This window comes from Labrus bergylta, chromosome 12, assembly GCF_963930695.1.
Source record: "Labrus bergylta chromosome 12, fLabBer1.1, whole genome shotgun sequence".
NCBI lineage: Eukaryota > Metazoa > Chordata > Actinopteri > Labriformes > Labridae > Labrus > Labrus bergylta.
This window is the reverse complement of record NC_089206.1, coordinates 28,768,487-28,787,508: the sequence shown is the minus strand read 5'-3', so window position 1 is coordinate 28,787,508 and position 19,022 is coordinate 28,768,487. Positions and strand designations below refer to the sequence as shown.

At 38.2% G+C, this 19,022-nt stretch overlaps 3 protein-coding genes across 6 annotated transcripts in view; 2 read left to right on the top strand and 1 right to left on the bottom strand.

Moving 5' to 3' along the window:
* Window positions 1-4,160, bottom strand: part of mbd6 (methyl-CpG binding domain protein 6) — a 15,115-nt gene extending 10,955 nt beyond the window's left edge. Inside the window, exons 1-4 of one of the 3 annotated variants that reach the window (XM_065961215.1) lie at window positions 3,945-4,160; window positions 2,775-2,984; window positions 1,985-2,124; window positions 1,023-1,126 (exon numbers count right to left, since the gene is read on the bottom strand). In XM_065961215.1, coding sequence (XP_065817287.1) covers window positions 1,023-1,126; window positions 1,985-2,100 — 220 coding nt within the window. In that variant the 5' untranslated portion in view covers window positions 2,101-2,124; window positions 2,775-2,984; window positions 3,945-4,160. The other 2 variants (XM_065961217.1, XM_065961216.1) reach the window with 2 other exon arrangements.
* Window positions 4,161-5,392: 1,232 nt separating this feature from the next.
* Window positions 5,393-11,178, top strand: stac3 (SH3 and cysteine rich domain 3). Of its 2 annotated transcripts, none has more exons than XM_065961445.1 (13): window positions 5,393-5,768; window positions 6,572-6,612; window positions 6,891-6,969; window positions 7,772-7,925; window positions 8,076-8,173; window positions 8,695-8,755; window positions 8,886-8,983; window positions 9,189-9,258; window positions 9,510-9,559; window positions 9,682-9,764; window positions 9,936-9,987; window positions 10,143-10,280; window positions 10,483-11,178. In XM_065961445.1, exons 2-13 carry the CDS (start codon window positions 6,605-6,607, stop codon window positions 10,588-10,590), a joined length of 999 nt encoding a protein of 332 aa, XP_065817517.1. In that variant the 5' UTR covers window positions 5,393-5,768; window positions 6,572-6,604; the 3' UTR covers window positions 10,591-11,178. The 2 variants fall into 2 exon arrangements, with proteins under 2 accessions (XP_065817517.1, XP_020493846.1); XM_020638190.3 differs by having other exon boundaries at window positions 5,394-5,682.
* A 2,221-nt stretch (window positions 11,179-13,399) lies between these two features.
* Window positions 13,400-18,963, top strand: LOC109987175 (neurexophilin-2-like). Its single transcript, XM_020638182.3, has 2 exons — window positions 13,400-13,632; window positions 17,755-18,963. The coding sequence occupies exons 1-2, from the start codon at window positions 13,546-13,548 to the stop codon at window positions 18,589-18,591; spliced, it is 924 nt and encodes a 307-aa protein (XP_020493838.1). The 5' UTR covers window positions 13,400-13,545; the 3' UTR covers window positions 18,592-18,963.
* Window positions 18,964-19,022: the final 59 nt, after the last annotated feature.

Sequence of the window (19,022 nt, the reverse complement as noted above, 5' to 3'; positions counted from 1 at the left end):
AAACCAAACATTTTGCAAAACTCGGTACACTTTGCGGGTTGTTCTTCAGGTGACTATTAAACGGATTACAGACAACAGAGAAAAAAAGGTCTTTCCTCCTACTGGCAACTGTGTCCCCTAACCCTAACCCTATTAGTATTAGTACTGTGCACGTGTGCAGCTGTTTAAGCTGTTTTACAGCTGGTCCAGCTGTGATCAGCTGCCACCATATTGTAAATATTTCCTAATTTCCTCTTCCCTTCCCTCTCCTCTCCATGCATCCCTGATGAAAGACAGTAAAACACAAGGAAAAGATGCAAGTGGGAGGAATCTGGATGCAATCGACTGAAGTCTTAAATAGCCACAAACTAAACTAACTGACTGACTGTATCAACAAAACTCACAGTGACAGAAACAGAGGGCACTCTGCCCTCGTAATAACTGTCGGTAAGCTAAAGCACTTCTGACAAAAACTTGGTAGCGTTGACTTGTATTCCAACCTCCACTACTTCCATCCCCTCCGATGGAAGATGAGGCTAACGATGCTGCAGAGCATGAGATGGTCTATGGTGTTCTAGGATTTTATAGTTAAGTAATGCCTTGATAGTAAAAAACAGTAACAAATAACTCATACATTTACATCTTCTTCCTATGATCCTGGTGTTTTGTCAGTGGTTATTGTGATATAATCTCCTTAATTACTACAACAGCATCACTGTTTCATATTCGCCCACATGTGAGGTGTCATAGTTGAAAGACAGCGGCTAACAGCTTCACTTCCTGTCACTACCGTGAGCGTGCTCACTACACTTGGATTGTACTCAAACTCAAAAATGGACTGTAGCGTGGGTTTTCTCTCTCTGTTAAAATGTTTTTAAAAACCACTAGCGCCCATCTAAAAGCCAGGCAAAAATCAACATCCATAGAAAAGAAAATCACTCAAGGAGTCGGGAGTCAAGAGTCAAACGCCCAGGATGCACAGCCTTGGCATCCCTACCACTCACACAGAGGACAAAAAATATGAAACTTATAGACCAGCTGTACCTTATGGATGATGAGTGGACATTCAAGACCACATTTGCAGGTGCCATCAGTCAACAGATAGGTCTTGACCTCGTCCAGGGAGGCTAGAGCTGTGCCACTAGGACTGAAGATAGAAAGCAGGGACAAATTAACTCAGACTCATAGCAAACTGACAGGATGTTAACTCAGAAGAAAACCAAGGTCATTGTTGTAAAGATTAACACACCTTTAATTCTGTTTTTTAATAGATCATTTAAAATCTGACACACCCATCATTATATACAGTTACATGTTGTGCTTAAGTAACTGCTTCTACTGTAGTAAAGAAACTCTGAAATAGAAATGTCCTCATTTTGGGAACTCTCACTCTGAGTAATCTATGTCAACAACAGATTCGTTTGCACATATCCAGAATCACGAGCATACATTAACTGTGGTAAGATTATTTTTTTTAAATGCTGGTGAACATGAGTGACTCAAGTGATTACAGTCTAGCTTTTAGCTTATAAATAACAAGGTGCATTTACATTGTATTATCTAGCTAATTTATTCTTATAAGCAATGAAACCTGTCACCATTGAACAACTTTTAATCAAATATTTGAGAACGATGAACACATTATCCTAGAAGTTCCATTCTGTTTAATTGCTCTGTGTTATTTAAATACAGCTGCCTCAAAATTATCGAAATTACCCTATTGCTCTGTAGAAAAACTAAAAAGAACAAAAATCGAAAATATGCATCTCTAGCTAATTTGTTTAAACATAATCACAGAAGGTAAATGCATCTATCTGGCTAGAAGTCTATAGATATGTTCACGAAAACAACATTCTCATCTCTTATATAATTAAGCTCATACACATTACTTCAAGAGAAATAAAGATTATAATCATATGCCTTAGGTTCAAAAGCATTTGTCTAAATTTCAATAAGGAACAATTAGCCTGCATATTATGCTTTCTGTTAAACTAAACCAACCCACCTGATGTAGATCACCTGACCACCATCCACTCTCCTCTGCCAGCCGATGGGGACTTGTATTGCAGTGGTGTGGACCCCATCCTTGTCCCCACTTACAGTCTCACTGCCTCCCATCATTTTTTTGCTGTGGCCTGCCAGCACCTTGAAAAAGCAGTTTGGTGTTATTTGTCTGGAATGTTAGTGGTCTGGCTTTTAATTTTTACATTTTCTGAAGCGGTTTCTTTTGTTCTTTTTCAATGTTGTGAACAGCACTAAAGATATTCAGCAGTACATTTTTATCAGCTGTTTAGTCATTTTTGTAAATGTACATGCAACTGCAGTTTCTCTTGCCTCACTAAGTAAGTAGACACAGGCATGCATAAAATAGATGAGCATAGGTGTCAGAAGTGAAGTCATTGGGGGTATTAATACTATTAAAGCAACCTGCATTCCACATATGTTTGCCATATATATGTGATTTACACAATACTTAATGTCAAGTGCAAACTTCAAATATGTAAAATGCAAGCTTAACAAAACAATACATGCACTAACAGTGGTTTACTAAATGTAATTAACCGTTTAAAAATGTCAATTTCTGAGACCATACTTCCCAGCTGCCTTCTAACTCCCTGGAATCTCAAGTGTCCAGCATGACCTGTCATTATATTTGTTCTCCTGGCAGTTCAAACAAATGCAGAAAGTTGTCTCTAATATGTAATCCCAAAATAAGATATTTACTTTCACCAATAAATCTGTCCAGAAAAGAAAAAAACAGTGTTTATTCAAATTAGAGTAATTAAAAAGCATACCTTGTCATCTTTAATAAGCCAAGATCTGTTTTGGCTAAGGTATCCACTGTTCAATGTACATGCTGGTGGGTTAGAAGCGCACAGACTGCCAGCTAAACCTGACTTGATGCCGAAACACCAGGACTTTCCTCAGCTCAACTAAGAGGTTGTCTCCTGCAGATGTACCGATTAGCTCACATCAGAATGTGGTCTTTGATGACGATGGAGAGCCTAGAAAGAAAGGTGGAGGTGGATTATGTAATATGCCAATGAGAACCAGAGCAAATAACAGATGTACTGTACCATTTCCTGAAATCAATTCAATCCAAGCGTTCTCAAAATTGGATAGACGTTACATCTAATGCAGTACTTTGTCAAATAGAAAACAACTTCAGAGCAAGCTGTGGCTACTCTGAAGTGGGTGGGTGTGTTTGTATAGGCCCGTGGTTTACTGGATGTTTAGCTACACTTTTAGCAGATGCGTTTCCAACAAGCAACTTAAGTAACAATCTGGCATTCTGAAGGATTCTTGGAATAAAATCTTGATGGTATTCGTAGCATACCATATGCATCAAGATCTCTAGTTTGCAGGGATGGAGCAATATCTGACTACCTTCACGAATGATACGAGGCAGGCTAGCAGCTAGGCTACTAGCTAAGCTAACAAGCTACCCTACTTTGTAGTATGTTGGCGTGACAGCTGTCAGGCGCACAAAACACTCCGATGCAAAACTCTCGCATGTATGTTACGGTAACAAGAAATGACCAAAGCATTATACTGCTTAGCAACAAACACTGAAAACACGGGATTACACTTACTTATTGATAGCCGTTAGCTAATGTATAATTCGCATAACCTATGAACCTTTCTCTGCTTCAAGCTCTCTGTGTTGGCCAAGTTTTGGAGTCTTCGTCTCTCTAGCTCGCGGGAGAATCAAGTCTTAGCTGGCTAGCTAACGGAATAGCCAGATAATGTTTTGAAGACGGCTGATACTTTAATAAATAACCTTAAAATAAACTATTTCAGCATTATAACCACTTAAAATTGCTACCAATTAGCTCTGGGCGTTTATGCAATGTCTGCCATTCCGACTTAAAAACAAAGGGCAATAACGCTTCATCTTACTGCGCCTGGGATCTGAGGCTAACACTACCAGCTAGGCTAGCAGAGCTGAGTGACTTAAAATGTACTTGATTATGGAGTGTCCCAGCAAGACTGAAGGATGTCCCGCTCCTGGTGCTCACTTATCCAGCCGTTGTTTTGCTCTTTGCTGTGCTAAACCATCTGGTATTCAAATGTATTCCGACTACCATCACGACCCATGTAATCCCAAATTCACAGTTTCCCACTGTTTTTTTTTCTTACAGATTCCGAGCAAAAAAAAGAATGGAGTTTTCAGTTGGGCATGCGCAGTCGGTGCTTGGGGAGTATTGTACCCAACATGCAACGGGACCTTTGTAGTGTTCCAGACAGACATCAGTGCGGAGCTCCTTGATAGAGGACATGATAATGACAGAATAACAGGCCCGGGATATGTATGCAAGAAAAGAATCATAGCACCCGTCTACACCGTTACACACTATTTTCAAAGATAGCACAGCAATAATACTCTGACATTACATCAAACGGGATATAACACATATATATATATTAATGTGTCAGTTTATTAATGTGCAGTTTAATTTCCAAATTATTTTTCCATAAATGCCTTAATACTACAATATATAGCCTAGGCCTACAGAATGTAATGTAAATTGCATTCTATTTAATTGTTGCATGTTTGGGGTCTTTTAGGCTATCAACATAACAATAATAGACCCTTATTTATATAAATAATAAATCCTTATATGAAGCAAAAAAAATGCCCAGACTTTTTTTTTTTTTACTATATTTGGGCCTTATAAGGTTACCTTAACTGAATTTCTAATTTTTAGCTAATTCATACACAATGAGTGGTACAAAAGAGCCATGACTATAAATCTGGTTTCAAGCGGCCCACTTGTCCATCTTCTTAACCACTGGGATCTCTGTGACATAATCAAAAATTCTGTCATCTGACCACTGCATAACATAAGAATATACAAGCTATTTTCACATTCTGGAAAAAATAGTATTTAGGATTTCAAGAGAAGAAACTACAGGAAGTGGGGGGAAAAGACTGGCACTCAGCTTAAAGTTGATCTGTTAATTCACTCAATTACATATTCAATAACATTTTTAAGATTTAATATGAAGATATAAATGCGGTTTGCAAATAAGATTTTAAGACATTGGTCTTAAAAAGTATCACAAGGCATGTTGAAAAAGTGTACAATATTTATATTTGATTTAAATCTTCATAACATTTACTTAGTTTTTGAACTGTAGCTAAAGGTTTGCCCACAATGTAGGCACCAACAGCAACAATCTATTACTGCAATTAATAGTGCACTTTTTGCATTTTAAGACAAAATGTTGATATAAAAGGTAAGGCAGCCTTTTTTTAAAAATGGTTTAAAAAAAAAAAAAAAAAAAGGTAAAGTAAGCAGGATGAATAGCTGTGTGTTTCTGTTGTCTGTGAACAAGGCGGAGGGATAGAGGTGCTTATATGTGTGACAGGAGTATCTGATTTCCCCTGGTCATCAGTGTTGCTCAGTCTGAGGTCCCCAGCTGTCCAAAACAGTCAGCTTGACACATGAGTGCTTAGTTTAGCACACATACAAACACACAAATACATACACACACAGAATCATAGATTAGAGCGCAAATACAGACATATGCTCACTCTGAGCACTTTGGAAATCACCTCAAGAAAATTTAAAATAAATTGTGAAAGAGCACCGCAATTGACACAGAAACCTGGGGGCCTGAAGTGAGGAAGCAGCTTGGTCGGCTGGTTTGTTGGACTCAGATCTGGAAGGTGTACAACGCTCCAGTGATCGTCATCAGGTGAAGGACACATTCACACAGAGATTTACGCACACTGGATGTTGTTTTCTTTTCTCTAAACTGCATGTTTTGCAAGACTGCAAGAGGTAGGTGTAAGCTCAAAGTGTGAGTTTGGAAAGTTAAAAGCCTTGAGTTATTTCCCTGTTGTGTGAAAATGTGTTGGCATGATACAAAGTGCATGAATGTCGGTTATGCAATTAGAAAATCACACAAAAAACTTTGAGAATTGAGAATTTTTCTTTAATTCAACAAAAAACTGATTTCTCATGCTCATATACTTTCTAGAATCTTGCTCATCTTTTTCTAACCGGCAGTGGCATCCAAATTTAACTGTGATGAGATTGTATTTCACAACCCTAGAATAGTGTGGCTCAAGTTTAAGCTTACAGTATGCAAGTTTGTGAATGTATGCATACAGACACAATAATACATTATTTACTGTACATGTGTGCGAGCGTGTGTGTTTGTGTCCTATGCAATTCTGTTGTGTAGATTTTTTTAATCATTATCCAAGGATAAATGATGTGAAAACATTGAGCCAAAGATGCCAAAAAAACAAGATGCAATGAAGGCGACCATACAAACATTGGTAGAATAGTGTCTAATTGTGTTTCAATGAGGACTTAGAAATACACATATGGCTTGTGGTGGTTGTTTTATTTGGTTATTTCATTTGTTTGTCATTTTTTATTAAGATTTAAGAGTAACAAGACAAAGGTTAAATTCTTAAAGAAATGCTTTCTCCATATTATGTAATCAGGACAAATTCAAATAACCTACAGTATTTACCTAAAACATTTTTTTAATGTCTTTCATTCCAAAATACAAAATTAAATCTATTTTGAATTTAACATATAATGACTTTTATACATATACATAATCTCTGTAGGTGGGGCAGTACTGACAGCATCAACCAAACAACATGGACCAGTGAGTATATTTTATGAAATCTGCTCAGTGACCTCTTTAAAAGCATGCTTGTAAGGCCAACCCATGAGGTTTTCATGTATAACTGAGTCATGAACACTTTTCATTTTCATCTGTCCTGTTGACGTATTTCATGTTGACTCACCAGCAGTACAAAGATTAGAAACATTAGAAACAAGGATCAACTCTAAGGAAAGGCAGACCTTTCGTCTGAGAGTAAACATATTTAGCTGAAGGATTTGTTCTTGCTCTCTTTATGTTTCTTTGTCTCTGTGTGTCAGGGAGGATGACAAAAACTCTGTGGATATCCATGACAACCCTCCAGCTCCTGACAACTTTGTGAGAGAGGAGGGAGACACTGTGAGTGACAGGACCCCGTAAAGCCCCTAATGGTGGCAGTGCCATTCCAGCACAGTTAAAAATAGCCACCAGCTGGGATAGGAACGCAGTGCAGCGTCATTTGAGGAAATTATGAGCCTTGACCTCAGTGTTTTTGTCTTTTATCCCCCTTACAAGAGTCACACTGCTGGCTTATGTGGGAACATCACTTCAGGTTTAACACAATGACTTGTGATTCGAAAAAGAAGGAGATGAAGCTGAACAATAAAATGCAAACCTTGCCAAACATCAGCTGCATAAAAGACTGAATGCATACATTCATAGAATACACTGCAAATTTGGGGTTGAACATAATTTTAAAAATGGCAGTCTTCAATGTTGTATAGTATGAAGTGCTATCAAATCAAAATGTACATGGAAACAGAAATTATATCAACTCTAGATTGGTCAATAGATACGGTATAGGTCTATAATTTCTTTTCAGTCCAACTACAAATAATACAAAAAATAAGTCATGATTAAAAGACTTAAAGGTGGAAAAGTTGGAAACACTTTAGAACAAGACAACTTCTCCAACATCACTGCATACAAACCTGACACTTAATAACTGCCCCCTTCTGAAAACCACTTTAAGTTATTAGCTATCATAGGGCAATATTTCTACGTTATCCTCACACTCAATTATCATTATTATTCTCATACATAGAACATAGTCTATGTTATCATGTTCTTTCCCCCATGCAGACAATGCTTCACCTGAAAGTTCAGAACAATGCCAGCGTGTTGATTTTCTTATGATGAATGTGCCCTTTTCTGTGTTCAGGTCTATTTCATATATGAGGAGGAGGTGGAGGTGGAGGAGAAGGAACCCGAACCTCCACCGCCTATTGTCCGGATCAACGACAAACCGCACAAGTTCAAGGACCACTACTGCAAGAAACCCAAGTTCTGTGACGTCTGTGCTCGCATGATAGTCTGTATGTGGTAAAAAAAAAAAAAAAAGAAGACACACATAACCATCAATAAAATGATATTAGAAAACACAGTAAACGTAATGTTTTTCTTAAGATGATGCTTTAATTCGGGTTTAGACTGACCCTAATGGCTGTTCCTTGTTTATTTTCCAGTGAACAACAAGTTTGCTCTAAGATGCAAAAACTGCAAGACCAACATCCACCACTCATGTCAGTCCTACGTCGAGTTCCAAAAATGTTTTGGAAAAATTGTGAGTCATGTTGCTTAAAAAAAAAAAAAAAAAATTAAAGGGACAACACATAGCCTCAAATAGCACACACACACACCCTTTACAATCTATATAACCTTCTTTTTAATATATCTCACAAGTTACCTTGAATGCTTATTCAATTTTAACCCTAGAATTGTTAACATTATTTATTGCTAATATGTCCTGCATCATTTGTAATGGCTTGCAAGCTTCACACACTCAGGACTCTTTGATTGCACTTCAGATGTTGATATGTGGTACGTGTGATTGTGTGTGTGTGTGGTTTCTTTCATGTGAGCTGTGTGCGCATTAATGCTTTTGTACATGACTGAAGTTCCTAAGGGATAAATCAAGTTATTTGAATTGAATTCTACTGTCATACAGTGTCAAAATCAACAACATACTTTATGTACAGTACAGTAGGAACACTGAAATGTATATTCACATCCCTCGTCATCTCCTGAGGAGAAAATAAATACAGTGATTGTAAATATTGAGATCTAATATGTTGTTTCCTGTAGCCACCTGGCTTCAGAAGGGCCTACAGCTCCCCCTTATACAGCAGTGACCAACCAGATCAAAGTGAGTCCAAAGAGAGATAATATGTCTCGTGTTTTTATAAACTTCTTAACTCTTGTATTTATCAATGTGTTGTCCATGAAAGATGCTATGTTCTCCAAAAACTCTGTCTGACTTCTCTGTTCTTAACTAGACAACCCAAACAGGAACGACCCCGTCTTTGACACCCTGCGTGTCGGCGTCATCATGGCAAATAAGGAGCGTAAAAAGAATGAAAATGACAAGAAAAATGTGAGTGTATGATACATCTGTAACCAAACTGTAAACCTTCAATCCTCTAAAAGAAATAAATTTTTTAGTGTCTTTCATTTGATACATTTTCACAACACTGGAATAGAAAAGTGTTTGAGCACCAATACAGACGTCGTTAAAATGCACAAAAAGATGAAAGATATGAAATGATATTTACTTCTGATGAAAATTGTCTTTCCTCTAGATGATGATGATGATGGAGGAAGAAGAAGAGGAAAGCCAACAGCCAAAAGAGAGCGAAGAGGGAGGAGAAGGTACTAAGAACATTTGTGTAGTGGTTAAGGCGTTCTCTGTGATGGGAACTACACAAATGTTGTAAAAGAAAACAACTTATTCATATTTCTATACTCAACATGGAAGGACAGAAAAAAAGGAGAGCCTAAACACAATGCTACAAAACTAAAATGTTGGGGATAAAGCAAAATGACTCATCATGCATTATTACGCCATGAATTTAAATTCACCCAAAGAAAATCATTTGATGATGACTCCAATGTTGACACAGGGAAGCCTGATGATAAAAAGGAGAAAGGAGGAGACAAAGCAGACGACAAGGTAAGAAAAAGTAAAAAAAACATTTCAGGTTGGCTTTGAATCAGCTATTTATAAGAACAGCTTTTTTTTCCAATCACTGTAACGCTGTATGTTTATGTAGAATCTCTGCTGTTTGTCTACAGAGTAAGGGAACATTCGCCCATTCCCACTTTTTCCTGGCCCTCTATCGCTTCAAGGCCATCGAGAAAGACGACCTCGACTTCCAGTAAGTTTAAAAGAAGCGAATAATTCCCAACATACAACACTCTTTATATATTCTTTAATCTGTCTATGTGAACCCATTTTACCTTTCATTGAGTTAAAAACATCCCTTTTTCAAATAGTTGTTTCACAAAAAAGAAGTGACAAGGGACACTTTTGTGTGTTTGTGTATTAGTCCTGGTGATCGGATCACTGTACTGGATGACTCCAATGAAGAGTGGTGGAGGGTGAGATGACTTTATAATTTCTTGATTCTTTATGGTTTATTTGATCATTTGATTGTGCTGTTCTGTTCGTGGTAAAGCAGATGCAACTGTTTCCACTTTTTATTCGTCTTAAGTTTCTGCAGAGAATAAACTTAATTGATCTTCCATTTTTTTAGGGAAAGATGGGGGAGAAGACAGGCTACTTCCCGACCAATTACCTCATAAAGGTGCGCGCATCCGAAAGAGTTTTTAAGGTGACACGCTCGTTTGTCGGGAACAGAGAAATGGGACAAATCACACTGAAGAAAGACCAGGTAGTTACACTATTGTGTTCTTGTAATTTAGCAACACACACAGTCTCTGAGGTTACATTTTTCAAAAGGTTTTCATGAGTTTGTGTTATTGTTGCCCATTTGTTACTTACAACCCAGAAAAAAACTACGGTAATTTTTAATGTCTGGGTACAGTTCTTATTGTATTGTATGTTATGTTGTGTTACTGTCGCTGTGTTTTCAGATTGTGGTGAAAAAAGGAGATGAGAAAGGTGGCTACTTGAAGGTCAGCACTGGACGCAAGCTGGGCTACTTCCCTGCTGATCTGCTGGAGGAGATCACTGTGACGTAAAAAAAACAAAAAAAACAAAAAAACAAAAGGAAGTTAAAGAGCCTGCAGCACATTGAAATGTCATATATCCCGAACATTCAGCAGTTTTCTTTATTGGTGTAATATCTACTTTTGCTCTTATTGTGAGGAATGATTAATGACACAAATTAAGGATTTCATGGTCTGAAAAGCCATTTCATGAATACATAGATTCATGCTGATAAGGGACAATCAGATCATGTCATGGCTCTTTTGTGTAAAGGAACAGCAATCCTCAGATGCTTTGTCTGCTGATCACAGCATTGATGGGATGTATTACTAAATGTATTAATTGATACGACAGGATAAAATGAACCATGTCTGGCCTCAAGCTATTAGATTTTAGAGTTTTTAGATTAAAAAAGTTTTTATAACAAGTAATCAAGGGGAGATTAATGGTGATGGCACTTCGGAATGGGAATGAATGTATTGTTAAATCAAAATGAAAACATTCAAAATTATAAAAGTTCAGTTTTCTTTAAGTTATATTGATATGAATAAAGATATTTTACTCCCATTTACCCTAATTGTTAATAAAAATGGCGCTGCTATTGCTACAATCTTTGAAAAGGTATTTTGGTCTTCTTTCATTTGTTCAAAAAAAGTTTAGTATTGTATGATGCTTATTGTCAAATAAATATGTGGTGACTTTTTTGCATTCAAATGGTTCTTAGTCTTTCATATTTTTAAAAATAGATTATTCAAAGCTAACATAGCATGTGCTATAAGTAAATTGTGGTTAATTAAAGTAGGACTTTCGCTTACATTACTGTAATTGAATATGTGTACTACTTTTGAGTATTTTTTGAGTAGTTTTAAGATCACAATTTAGTCTAAAGTCAGTCATTTATCAATCTGTGGGTCACATAGTCTTTAAGAAAAGACCAGACTTGGAAAGAGTACAAGATTATTGTACCAAAGTGAAAGTACAGCTACTTTGATTTAGTTTAAATAAAGTAGAAAAAAAATTACTACTATTTTTTTTTCACTCGGTAATTGATGCTATTTAAAATGTAGAAAAGTAGAAACACCGCCCCCAAAATGTACAGAAGTTAAAGTAAAATGTGCCTGGAGTTCTAGGGTGGCCTATAGTTTTCTATAAGAGGGGTGGACGTTTAATGGCCAAGAAGGCTCCAAGTGACTTAAGACTGGTGAAAAAGGTCTTGAATTCCGGTGAACTGGTAGGTTGGCTGGGATTTCCGTAGCTATGAAAGCCTCGTCTAATGATGTGTTTGTAATGGCTACGGTGGCGCATAACAGTAACATGTGTCCTACATGTTGTCCACTGCTCTTTATTGCAATCACCATGGTCAAAACGTCATCTCAAGTCCGCTTTTCTCAACACTCGTCATTAGCTGCTGACTGAACGAAGGCGGCGATTCAGATCTGTATCAGTGACACACCAATACAATACATGTATGAACGAAAAACGAAGACTAGTCTTCTAAGAGACTGAACAGTTTAACGCCTGAATTAAGATACACTTTTTTTCTACCATGTTTTTTCTTCTGCTTCACGTCTCCCGTTTTTCTTAATTCTTCCTCTTTGGTTTAGCCTATAGTGTGTCTCCTTTCTTTGCCAAGATATGACTGCTTTTGTATTTAAAAGAAATGGCAAGCCCTTTTTTCACTATCCAACTTTTCCCGTGTTAAAATGAACCGACTTTCAGTTGGGCTACTTCTTGTTTGTCCTCTTCTTCTTCTGCGTTATATTTTCTGGTTGTGTCAAAAAAGTGCATTACCGCCACCAACTGGTATGGAGTAGAGTGGATCGGACATTATGTCCCCCATTCACTAAGTTTGCCTTAAAAGATAATAATAACAAACAAATTTGAGACATAAAAAACAAAAGCACTAGTCTATAGAATTTCTTTCATGAATGTCACGTACATCCAGTTTCATCTTAATTTATTTAAGTCCCAGTGTCAATTGTCCTGCACTAGTTTGGCTTGTTGTGTGTTAATGCCCCCTACTGGCAACATGTCATGTACAGCTCTTCAACTTGTATCCTATTTTGATATCCCAATTTTAAGGTTACAAATGTAAAACATGTAATTAAATGAATACAATTAAATAAAACTATCAGGAATCTGCAGCTGTGTCATTTCATAAAGTACAGACTATAATCTAAGAAAACAATGTCAAAAGCAGGTAGGTATAGCCAACTGTTAATATCAATTTACATATTTGAATTACTTTCAGATAACCTGATACAATCGTCCCTATGTCATGGTTTCAAAACATACCCTAAGTTTTCAAAATAATTAATATTTATGTGTGTAGCATGACATTCACCAACGACTTAACAAATCTAAAAATAGCTGAAATGGTAGGCAATTAACTCAGAAAAACACGAAATTTTAAGAGTGACACTATTTGTATTTGCAGTGGTTTGTAAGCTTGAAATTCCACTGATAAGCAGAAGCAGTGGCAGAATCTCACCAGACTTGTCAGTGATTTTTACATTTCCCAGAGAGAGCCCTTGTCATTTTGTCAGCCTCCCCGTGGCTAAAGTATGCGGGAACGGCGGGGAGGGCTGTCAAACCGTGGCCGCCTGAGAGCCCTTTCCCCGGGTTGATGAGTCATTATAAGGGCCGACCAGGTGGTGAAAATGAGTGTGTGTGTGTGTGTGTGTGTGTGTGTGTGTGTGTGTGTGTGTGTGCGTGCGTGTGTGTGTGTGTGTGTGTGTGTGTGCGTGTGTGTGCGCGCGCGCGTTCGGATTTGTGTGCGCGCGCGCGCGCAGGGTGTTGAGGGGTAGAGAGAGTAAGAAGAAATAGAGAGAGCGCGTGGAGGTGTGGGGTGTGAGGGAAGAGGAGAGGAGCAGTGAGCTGAGTAGTCACTTTATTTGAAGTGAGTGTAAGCTTTTACTCAGTAAACAACCTTAATAACTCAGTCAGAGAGACCGTCTGAAAAAACACAAAATTATCTTGTTGTCTGGATGGAAAAACACTTCAACCGTTGCAGCAAAATGAGGAGGCTTTGTTTGAACTTTGCCATCACCTTTCTGTGGCTTCTCCTTTCAGCGGTGAGTAGTGAAACGAGGCTCTTTGGTGACGCTAGATGTTATATGATCATCATTTTGCTATATTATCACTTAATAGTGGTTTAGGTAAGATGGTATAGGTAAATTAATATAGTAACATAGTTTGCCAGGTATTTTTTTCTTTCTAAAGAGCAATACACTCTTTCTGTTGACTTCTTTTTCAAGATTGTTAACCCATGCCTGCCTATAGGACTTGATTTGGTCTCAACTGATTAGAGTGTTAGCTTGGACTTTCATAACTTAGAAGTGTTCAATTGAAAAGTTTGAGACCTGCTGTGTTATTTAATAAAATACATTTGCACTCTTTCTGAAGTTTCTAAATTCAGAAATATATCGTATCATGTGAGACTATTCTGGGACTTGATTGAAGATGAATTGTTCCAGTCTTTTGCTCTATTTTGATTCTGAGCTGCATAATTATGATTTAATAAGCTGTGCTGTCATTAATCTGACTATCTGATTGTAATTTAACACTGAAGTTGTCAGAAAAAATCAAATTTTATGCCATGTTTCTTGGACTAAATGATTGTGCAGTCTTTGAAAATTTGAAAAAAAGTTTTATCAACCCAGTGCTTAAGAAACATTGTCTGTGTCTTTGTTTTTTGTTTTTATAGGCCTAATGAAAAACAAACACATAAAGGACATGTTTTAGGCAAAAGCATGGATTTTTTCACTGTCCTTAAAACTGCTGCTCTCAGTTTTCTCATTTTTTTAGCCTCTGCAGGTGTTTTTGCACAGGTGTTGTGCTTGCATCCACTCCACCGCTATTACTCAGTTGCAGTTTCTGTGCTGGCATCTTGACACAGAGCCAATGACACGGCTGTCACACAGTGGGCTCCAATTAGTGTAGGTGAGAACAGCACATAGCTGGAGATTTAGGCTTGTAAGTACAGGCACAGCTGAATCTTTCTTGGTTATTGCAGAAGGCAGAGATTGGCACACAGGGCTGGGGGTGGTTCGGGGTGATGTGAATCCCACTTGTTGAGAAATAATTGTATTGTGGGTGCTGTTTATCCAGAAACCTAGAAGAGAGGAAGTCTTAGCTCAATCTATCTTCGACACATTACGATGAAAATAGAATTCAAGTGCACAGAACGTATTGCCAAAGTCATGTCCCAATTGTCTAGAGGCATAGATAACTTGACCTGCCATCCAAATAAATGGAAGTGTTATTAAGGAGAAATAAAGTCTTGACAGCTGGATCAATTAGTTTTGACCTTAACTCAGTGATTTTTGTTGGTATTTAATGACTGTGTCTGTGCACTTGATATATCAAACATATTACAGTGCTACATGTTAACTTTGCAGTGAATCTCAGAGACTTTGGTCAAACAAAACTTTGCCTCACTAATGTCTGGATTGAACATTTTTAACAACTCAACAGCAGAGGCTGTCTGGCTTTTAACAAACAGCTCTGTCCATCTGAACATGCGCTGGATTTCCATAGTCTCACAAACTTTATTTTTTTGCAGCAGAGAAAGACATTCAGGAAGGTTTGACTAATGCTTTGTGTGTGGTGAACTCTCTTCTGTGGGAGCTCTGGGGGTGGCAGTATAGCTCATTCTGGCCAGTCCAAGTCCTGTTGCGGACCAAATTTGGAAATTTGGCTTGTAGTTCTAGAGGTGTCAGTTCCCTTTCTGAGCATTCGAGAGGGTCCCCTTGAGCAAGGCACTAAATCCAAACTGCTCAGGCACTGTTACGGGTGACGCCCCTGAGCTGTTACTCTGACATCTCTGCATGCCCATGTGTGTTTCAGCCTATGTGTGTAGCAGCATATCTGAAAAACAGAGATGTTAAAAAAAAAATGTTAATTACTCATCAACATTAAAAAGGTACGTCTTCTTCGTCTTTATGGAAAACTATTGTTACCAAAATGACAAAAATCCAAATGTACTCATCAAAATCTAATATACTAAAAATGGTGTACTTTTTTGGATCATATTCGATAGTTTCTTTCTCTATACTAGCATTTTGTGGCAGAATCCACGCTAATTTCTTGGCAGATTATAGTGAGTTTAATGTTGTAGAAGGAGGTTGCCGGTGTCCGAGTGGTTAGGGAGTGCACCCCATGTACAGAGGCTGTAGTAATCGAAGCAGGTGGCCAACAATAAAATATTATATAGGGGTGTTTGTGTGTATGGGGGGCAGCAGTAGCTCAGTCTGTAGGAACTTGGGTTGGGAACTGGAGGGTTGCCTGTTCAAGTCCCTGTGCAGGCTGAAATATGGAAGCTTGTCTGGTAGCTGGAGAGCACAATGGGATATATAATGAGATGGCAACAAGGAGAAAGGGGAAAATAAAGGGGTCTGTAATCCGATGAGCAGAGCTGTCTTGAGAGATGCTGCAAACAAGTGATTTTTGGTGGTTTCTGTCCATGTGCTCTGCCTTATTGATCTTGTGCAGTATCTTCTTTAACGGTGGCTTGTGCTTGACCATATATGCTTCTCTCTTACAACCATCTTGATTAACAGTCCAAACATTCAGTCTGTTATCAAGGTCGCATCCAAAGAGTTTCAACCAGGGAGCCAGAGAGAATGTACAGTCTAATTAAAATGTGGCAATGTGCTAATGGCAATGTGAATGTAAGTGTATGTATGTGTGTGTGTGTGTGTGTGTGTGTGTGTGTGTGTGTGTGTGTGTGTGTGTGTGTGTGTGTGTGTGTGTGTGTGTGTGTGTGTGTGTGTGCGTGTGGGTGTGTGGGTGTGTCTTTGCCTCAAGGAGCTGACCTATTGATCACAGTCATTCACGTCCTTCTCATTCAGAGGACCTGACACAACAAAGCATGATTATTTTAATCGATTATCTGCTACCTTATTATTTAGCTACAGTGGAACTGTCCTTCATTTACAGCCGTCCTGCTGAGCTCAAGGCCTCTCTTCTTTCTCGTTCAACTTTTACTGTTCATCCCTGCACAAAATAAACCCTGTGTTTAGGGCAGTTGTTGATTTTTGTTCTCCTAATTAATGTATACTATCTACAAGTGGTAAAATACCTCTAATGGATGCTCAACAATATATAAATACAACTCTACGTTGCTCTTGTGGTTTCAAATTAAACCTGGTCTGTTTTTGAGGTACGTGCATGAAATTCCTGACGAAGCTTAAAAACTGTCAAACACTTTATTATGTGCCATTAAGCCAATTTTGATTCAGAAGAAATGAAAGAAGATGAAAATGTATCACAGAGAGACAACTTCCTCAAAGAGAAGTTGTAGATGTATATATACTGGGCATTCCACAAAGCATGGACTTTGTGGATTTATTCAAAGCATATGGTACATTTTTCACTTTATTATGTTCTTGAAAGTTCCACCCAAAATAAATAACCTGATAACAATGTTAATGAGCTGATATGGGATTTATTTTGGTTGAATAGAGCTTTAATTCAAGCAACAAGACCTTAAGACTGAACCTTCAAGTTCATTATTCAGCCTTTACAAATCAAACCCAAAGTGCTCTCAAATAACAAATATAACTGCTTGGGAATTTTCAGGATTATTTTAGCCTGATAACAGCCTGCTGGCCTCATTAGTTGAGCCATATTTGAAAGTTAAAACCCTGATTTTAACCAATTTCACACTGAGAAATCAGCATCATTTTTAAAACAACTGACATTTATAGAAATGTGTTAATGGAACTTACAGATATGAACATCAAAAAGCTAATTAACTTACCTTTAATAGAACAGTTTTCTATTTTTTTTGAAAGGACTAATTTTTTGGTTGAAATGTTCTACAAGTGGTGAGCCCATAGCCTGGTGTTTGGTCCCCACGCCACATGTGTGGTCCTTTGAGCTGGCGGCCAAGATTTGAGTCCGACCTGTGTCTCCTTTGTAATGTCATTCCCCACTCTCTCTCTCTCTCTCTCTCTCTCTCTCTCCGCGAGTTCTGACTCTGTCCTATCGCTAAATAAAGGCTTAACTACCAAAAATAAAAAAATTATAAAAATGGATTTCATGATTTTAATGGAAGTTTGTATCACTACAAAGCATTATCATTTTATTTAGGTAACACCACAAAGAAGTTATGTAATCCCTTTTCTATGTAAATGAGGCCCTTTAGATTTTAAATAATACCAAATTTACTTTTCTTATTTTTTGGCCTACAGGTCCAAGAAACAGCTGAGCCCTTGAATATTCAGAGCCAGCAATGGATGGAGGAGGAAGGAGGAAGAGGAGACACTGAGGGAGCTGCTTTGAAGGTTAAACACATTTCCAAAGACCTACAGATTATCTCCACCAAACACAAAACACCTGCTTATGGTTCCCTCGGCCCATACGGGTGGCCTCAGAACTTCTCCCAAGCCCTGGATCAGTATCTGTACCGCACCCCTTCCAAACCTCCAGCAAAAACTTCCACAAAGGCCAAGAAGATTCTTGGTTGGGGGGATTTTTACTTCAATGTGAAAACGGTGAAGTTCAGCCTCCTGGTGACTGGGAAAATTGTTGATCACATCAACGGCACGTTCAGCGTCTACTTCCGCCACAACTCCACCAGTCTGGGGAACATATCCGTCAGCATCGTACCACCATCCAAAGTTGTAGGATGGGAGTTTTTGGAATCCGAGGTCCAGGGCCTTCACATGAAAAACGCAGTCCTGGTTCCGGATATTACTTCCCAGTTCCAGAGCCAACCTCAGTCCTCCAGCTCGACCCCACCTGAGCAACAGAGGCAGCAGCAGGATGTGATGATAGTGACCGAACTCAACTGTCGGATAGATTACCAGAGAACCAACCGGTCTAAGAAGACCAAGCCCTGCATGTATGACCCCGGGCAGACCTGCTACTCAGAAAACACCCAATCCCAGGCAGCCTGGATCTGTGCTAAACCCTTCAAGGTTATCTGCATCTTCATCGCTTTCACCGGCACCGATTACAGGCTGGTGCAGAAAGTCTGTCCGGACTACAACTTTCAGAGCGAGCAGAATCAGCAGCACTTTGGATGACACTGAGATTCAAAATCTAAGACATCTTTTCATACATCCTTTAAAATCATGTTTTCAGTTTTACAAAGGAGAGATTGACTGCTTTTATAAGCCTTAACAGAAAAACCCACCTTTGCAATATGTCTGTGAGTGCAGCATTAGCCTGGTATTGTTAGTGTGTTAATAGTAGCTTCTGTTTATAAGGAATTTTAAACAGTAACTTTGTATTGTCTGAAACTACTCACACATCTACAGAGAGCTCCATGTTGACTTTTGAAAGAGAAGCGCCTTGATCCATTGTTTCACTTTAGTGTAGTGTTGTAAGAATTATCCCTCTCTGAAACGGCTTCCATAAAAAGGAAGATTTGATATCCACCATCTGAATGTGATGTCTTAGCTCGTTCATTTTACAAAATACTTAAATCTTTGCATCTTTTTTTACTATAAAATGA

Bases quoted from the DNA above. Each gene is read 5' to 3' on its own strand.
- stac3 (XM_065961445.1), top strand. The intron at 9,259-9,509 runs GTACTAAGAACA...ATGTTGACACAG, and splicing joins GAGCGAAGAGGGAGGAGAAG to GGAAGCCTGATGATAAAAAG. The intron at 10,281-10,482 runs GTAGTTACACTA...CTGTGTTTTCAG, and splicing joins TCACACTGAAGAAAGACCAG to ATTGTGGTGAAAAAAGGAGA.
- LOC109987175 (XM_020638182.3), top strand. From the start codon at position 13,546: ATGGAAAAACACTTCAACCGTTGCAGCAAAATGAGGAGGCTTTGTTTG. The intron at 13,633-17,754 runs GTGAGTAGTGAA...TTTGGCCTACAG, and splicing joins TGTGGCTTCTCCTTTCAGCG to GTCCAAGAAACAGCTGAGCC.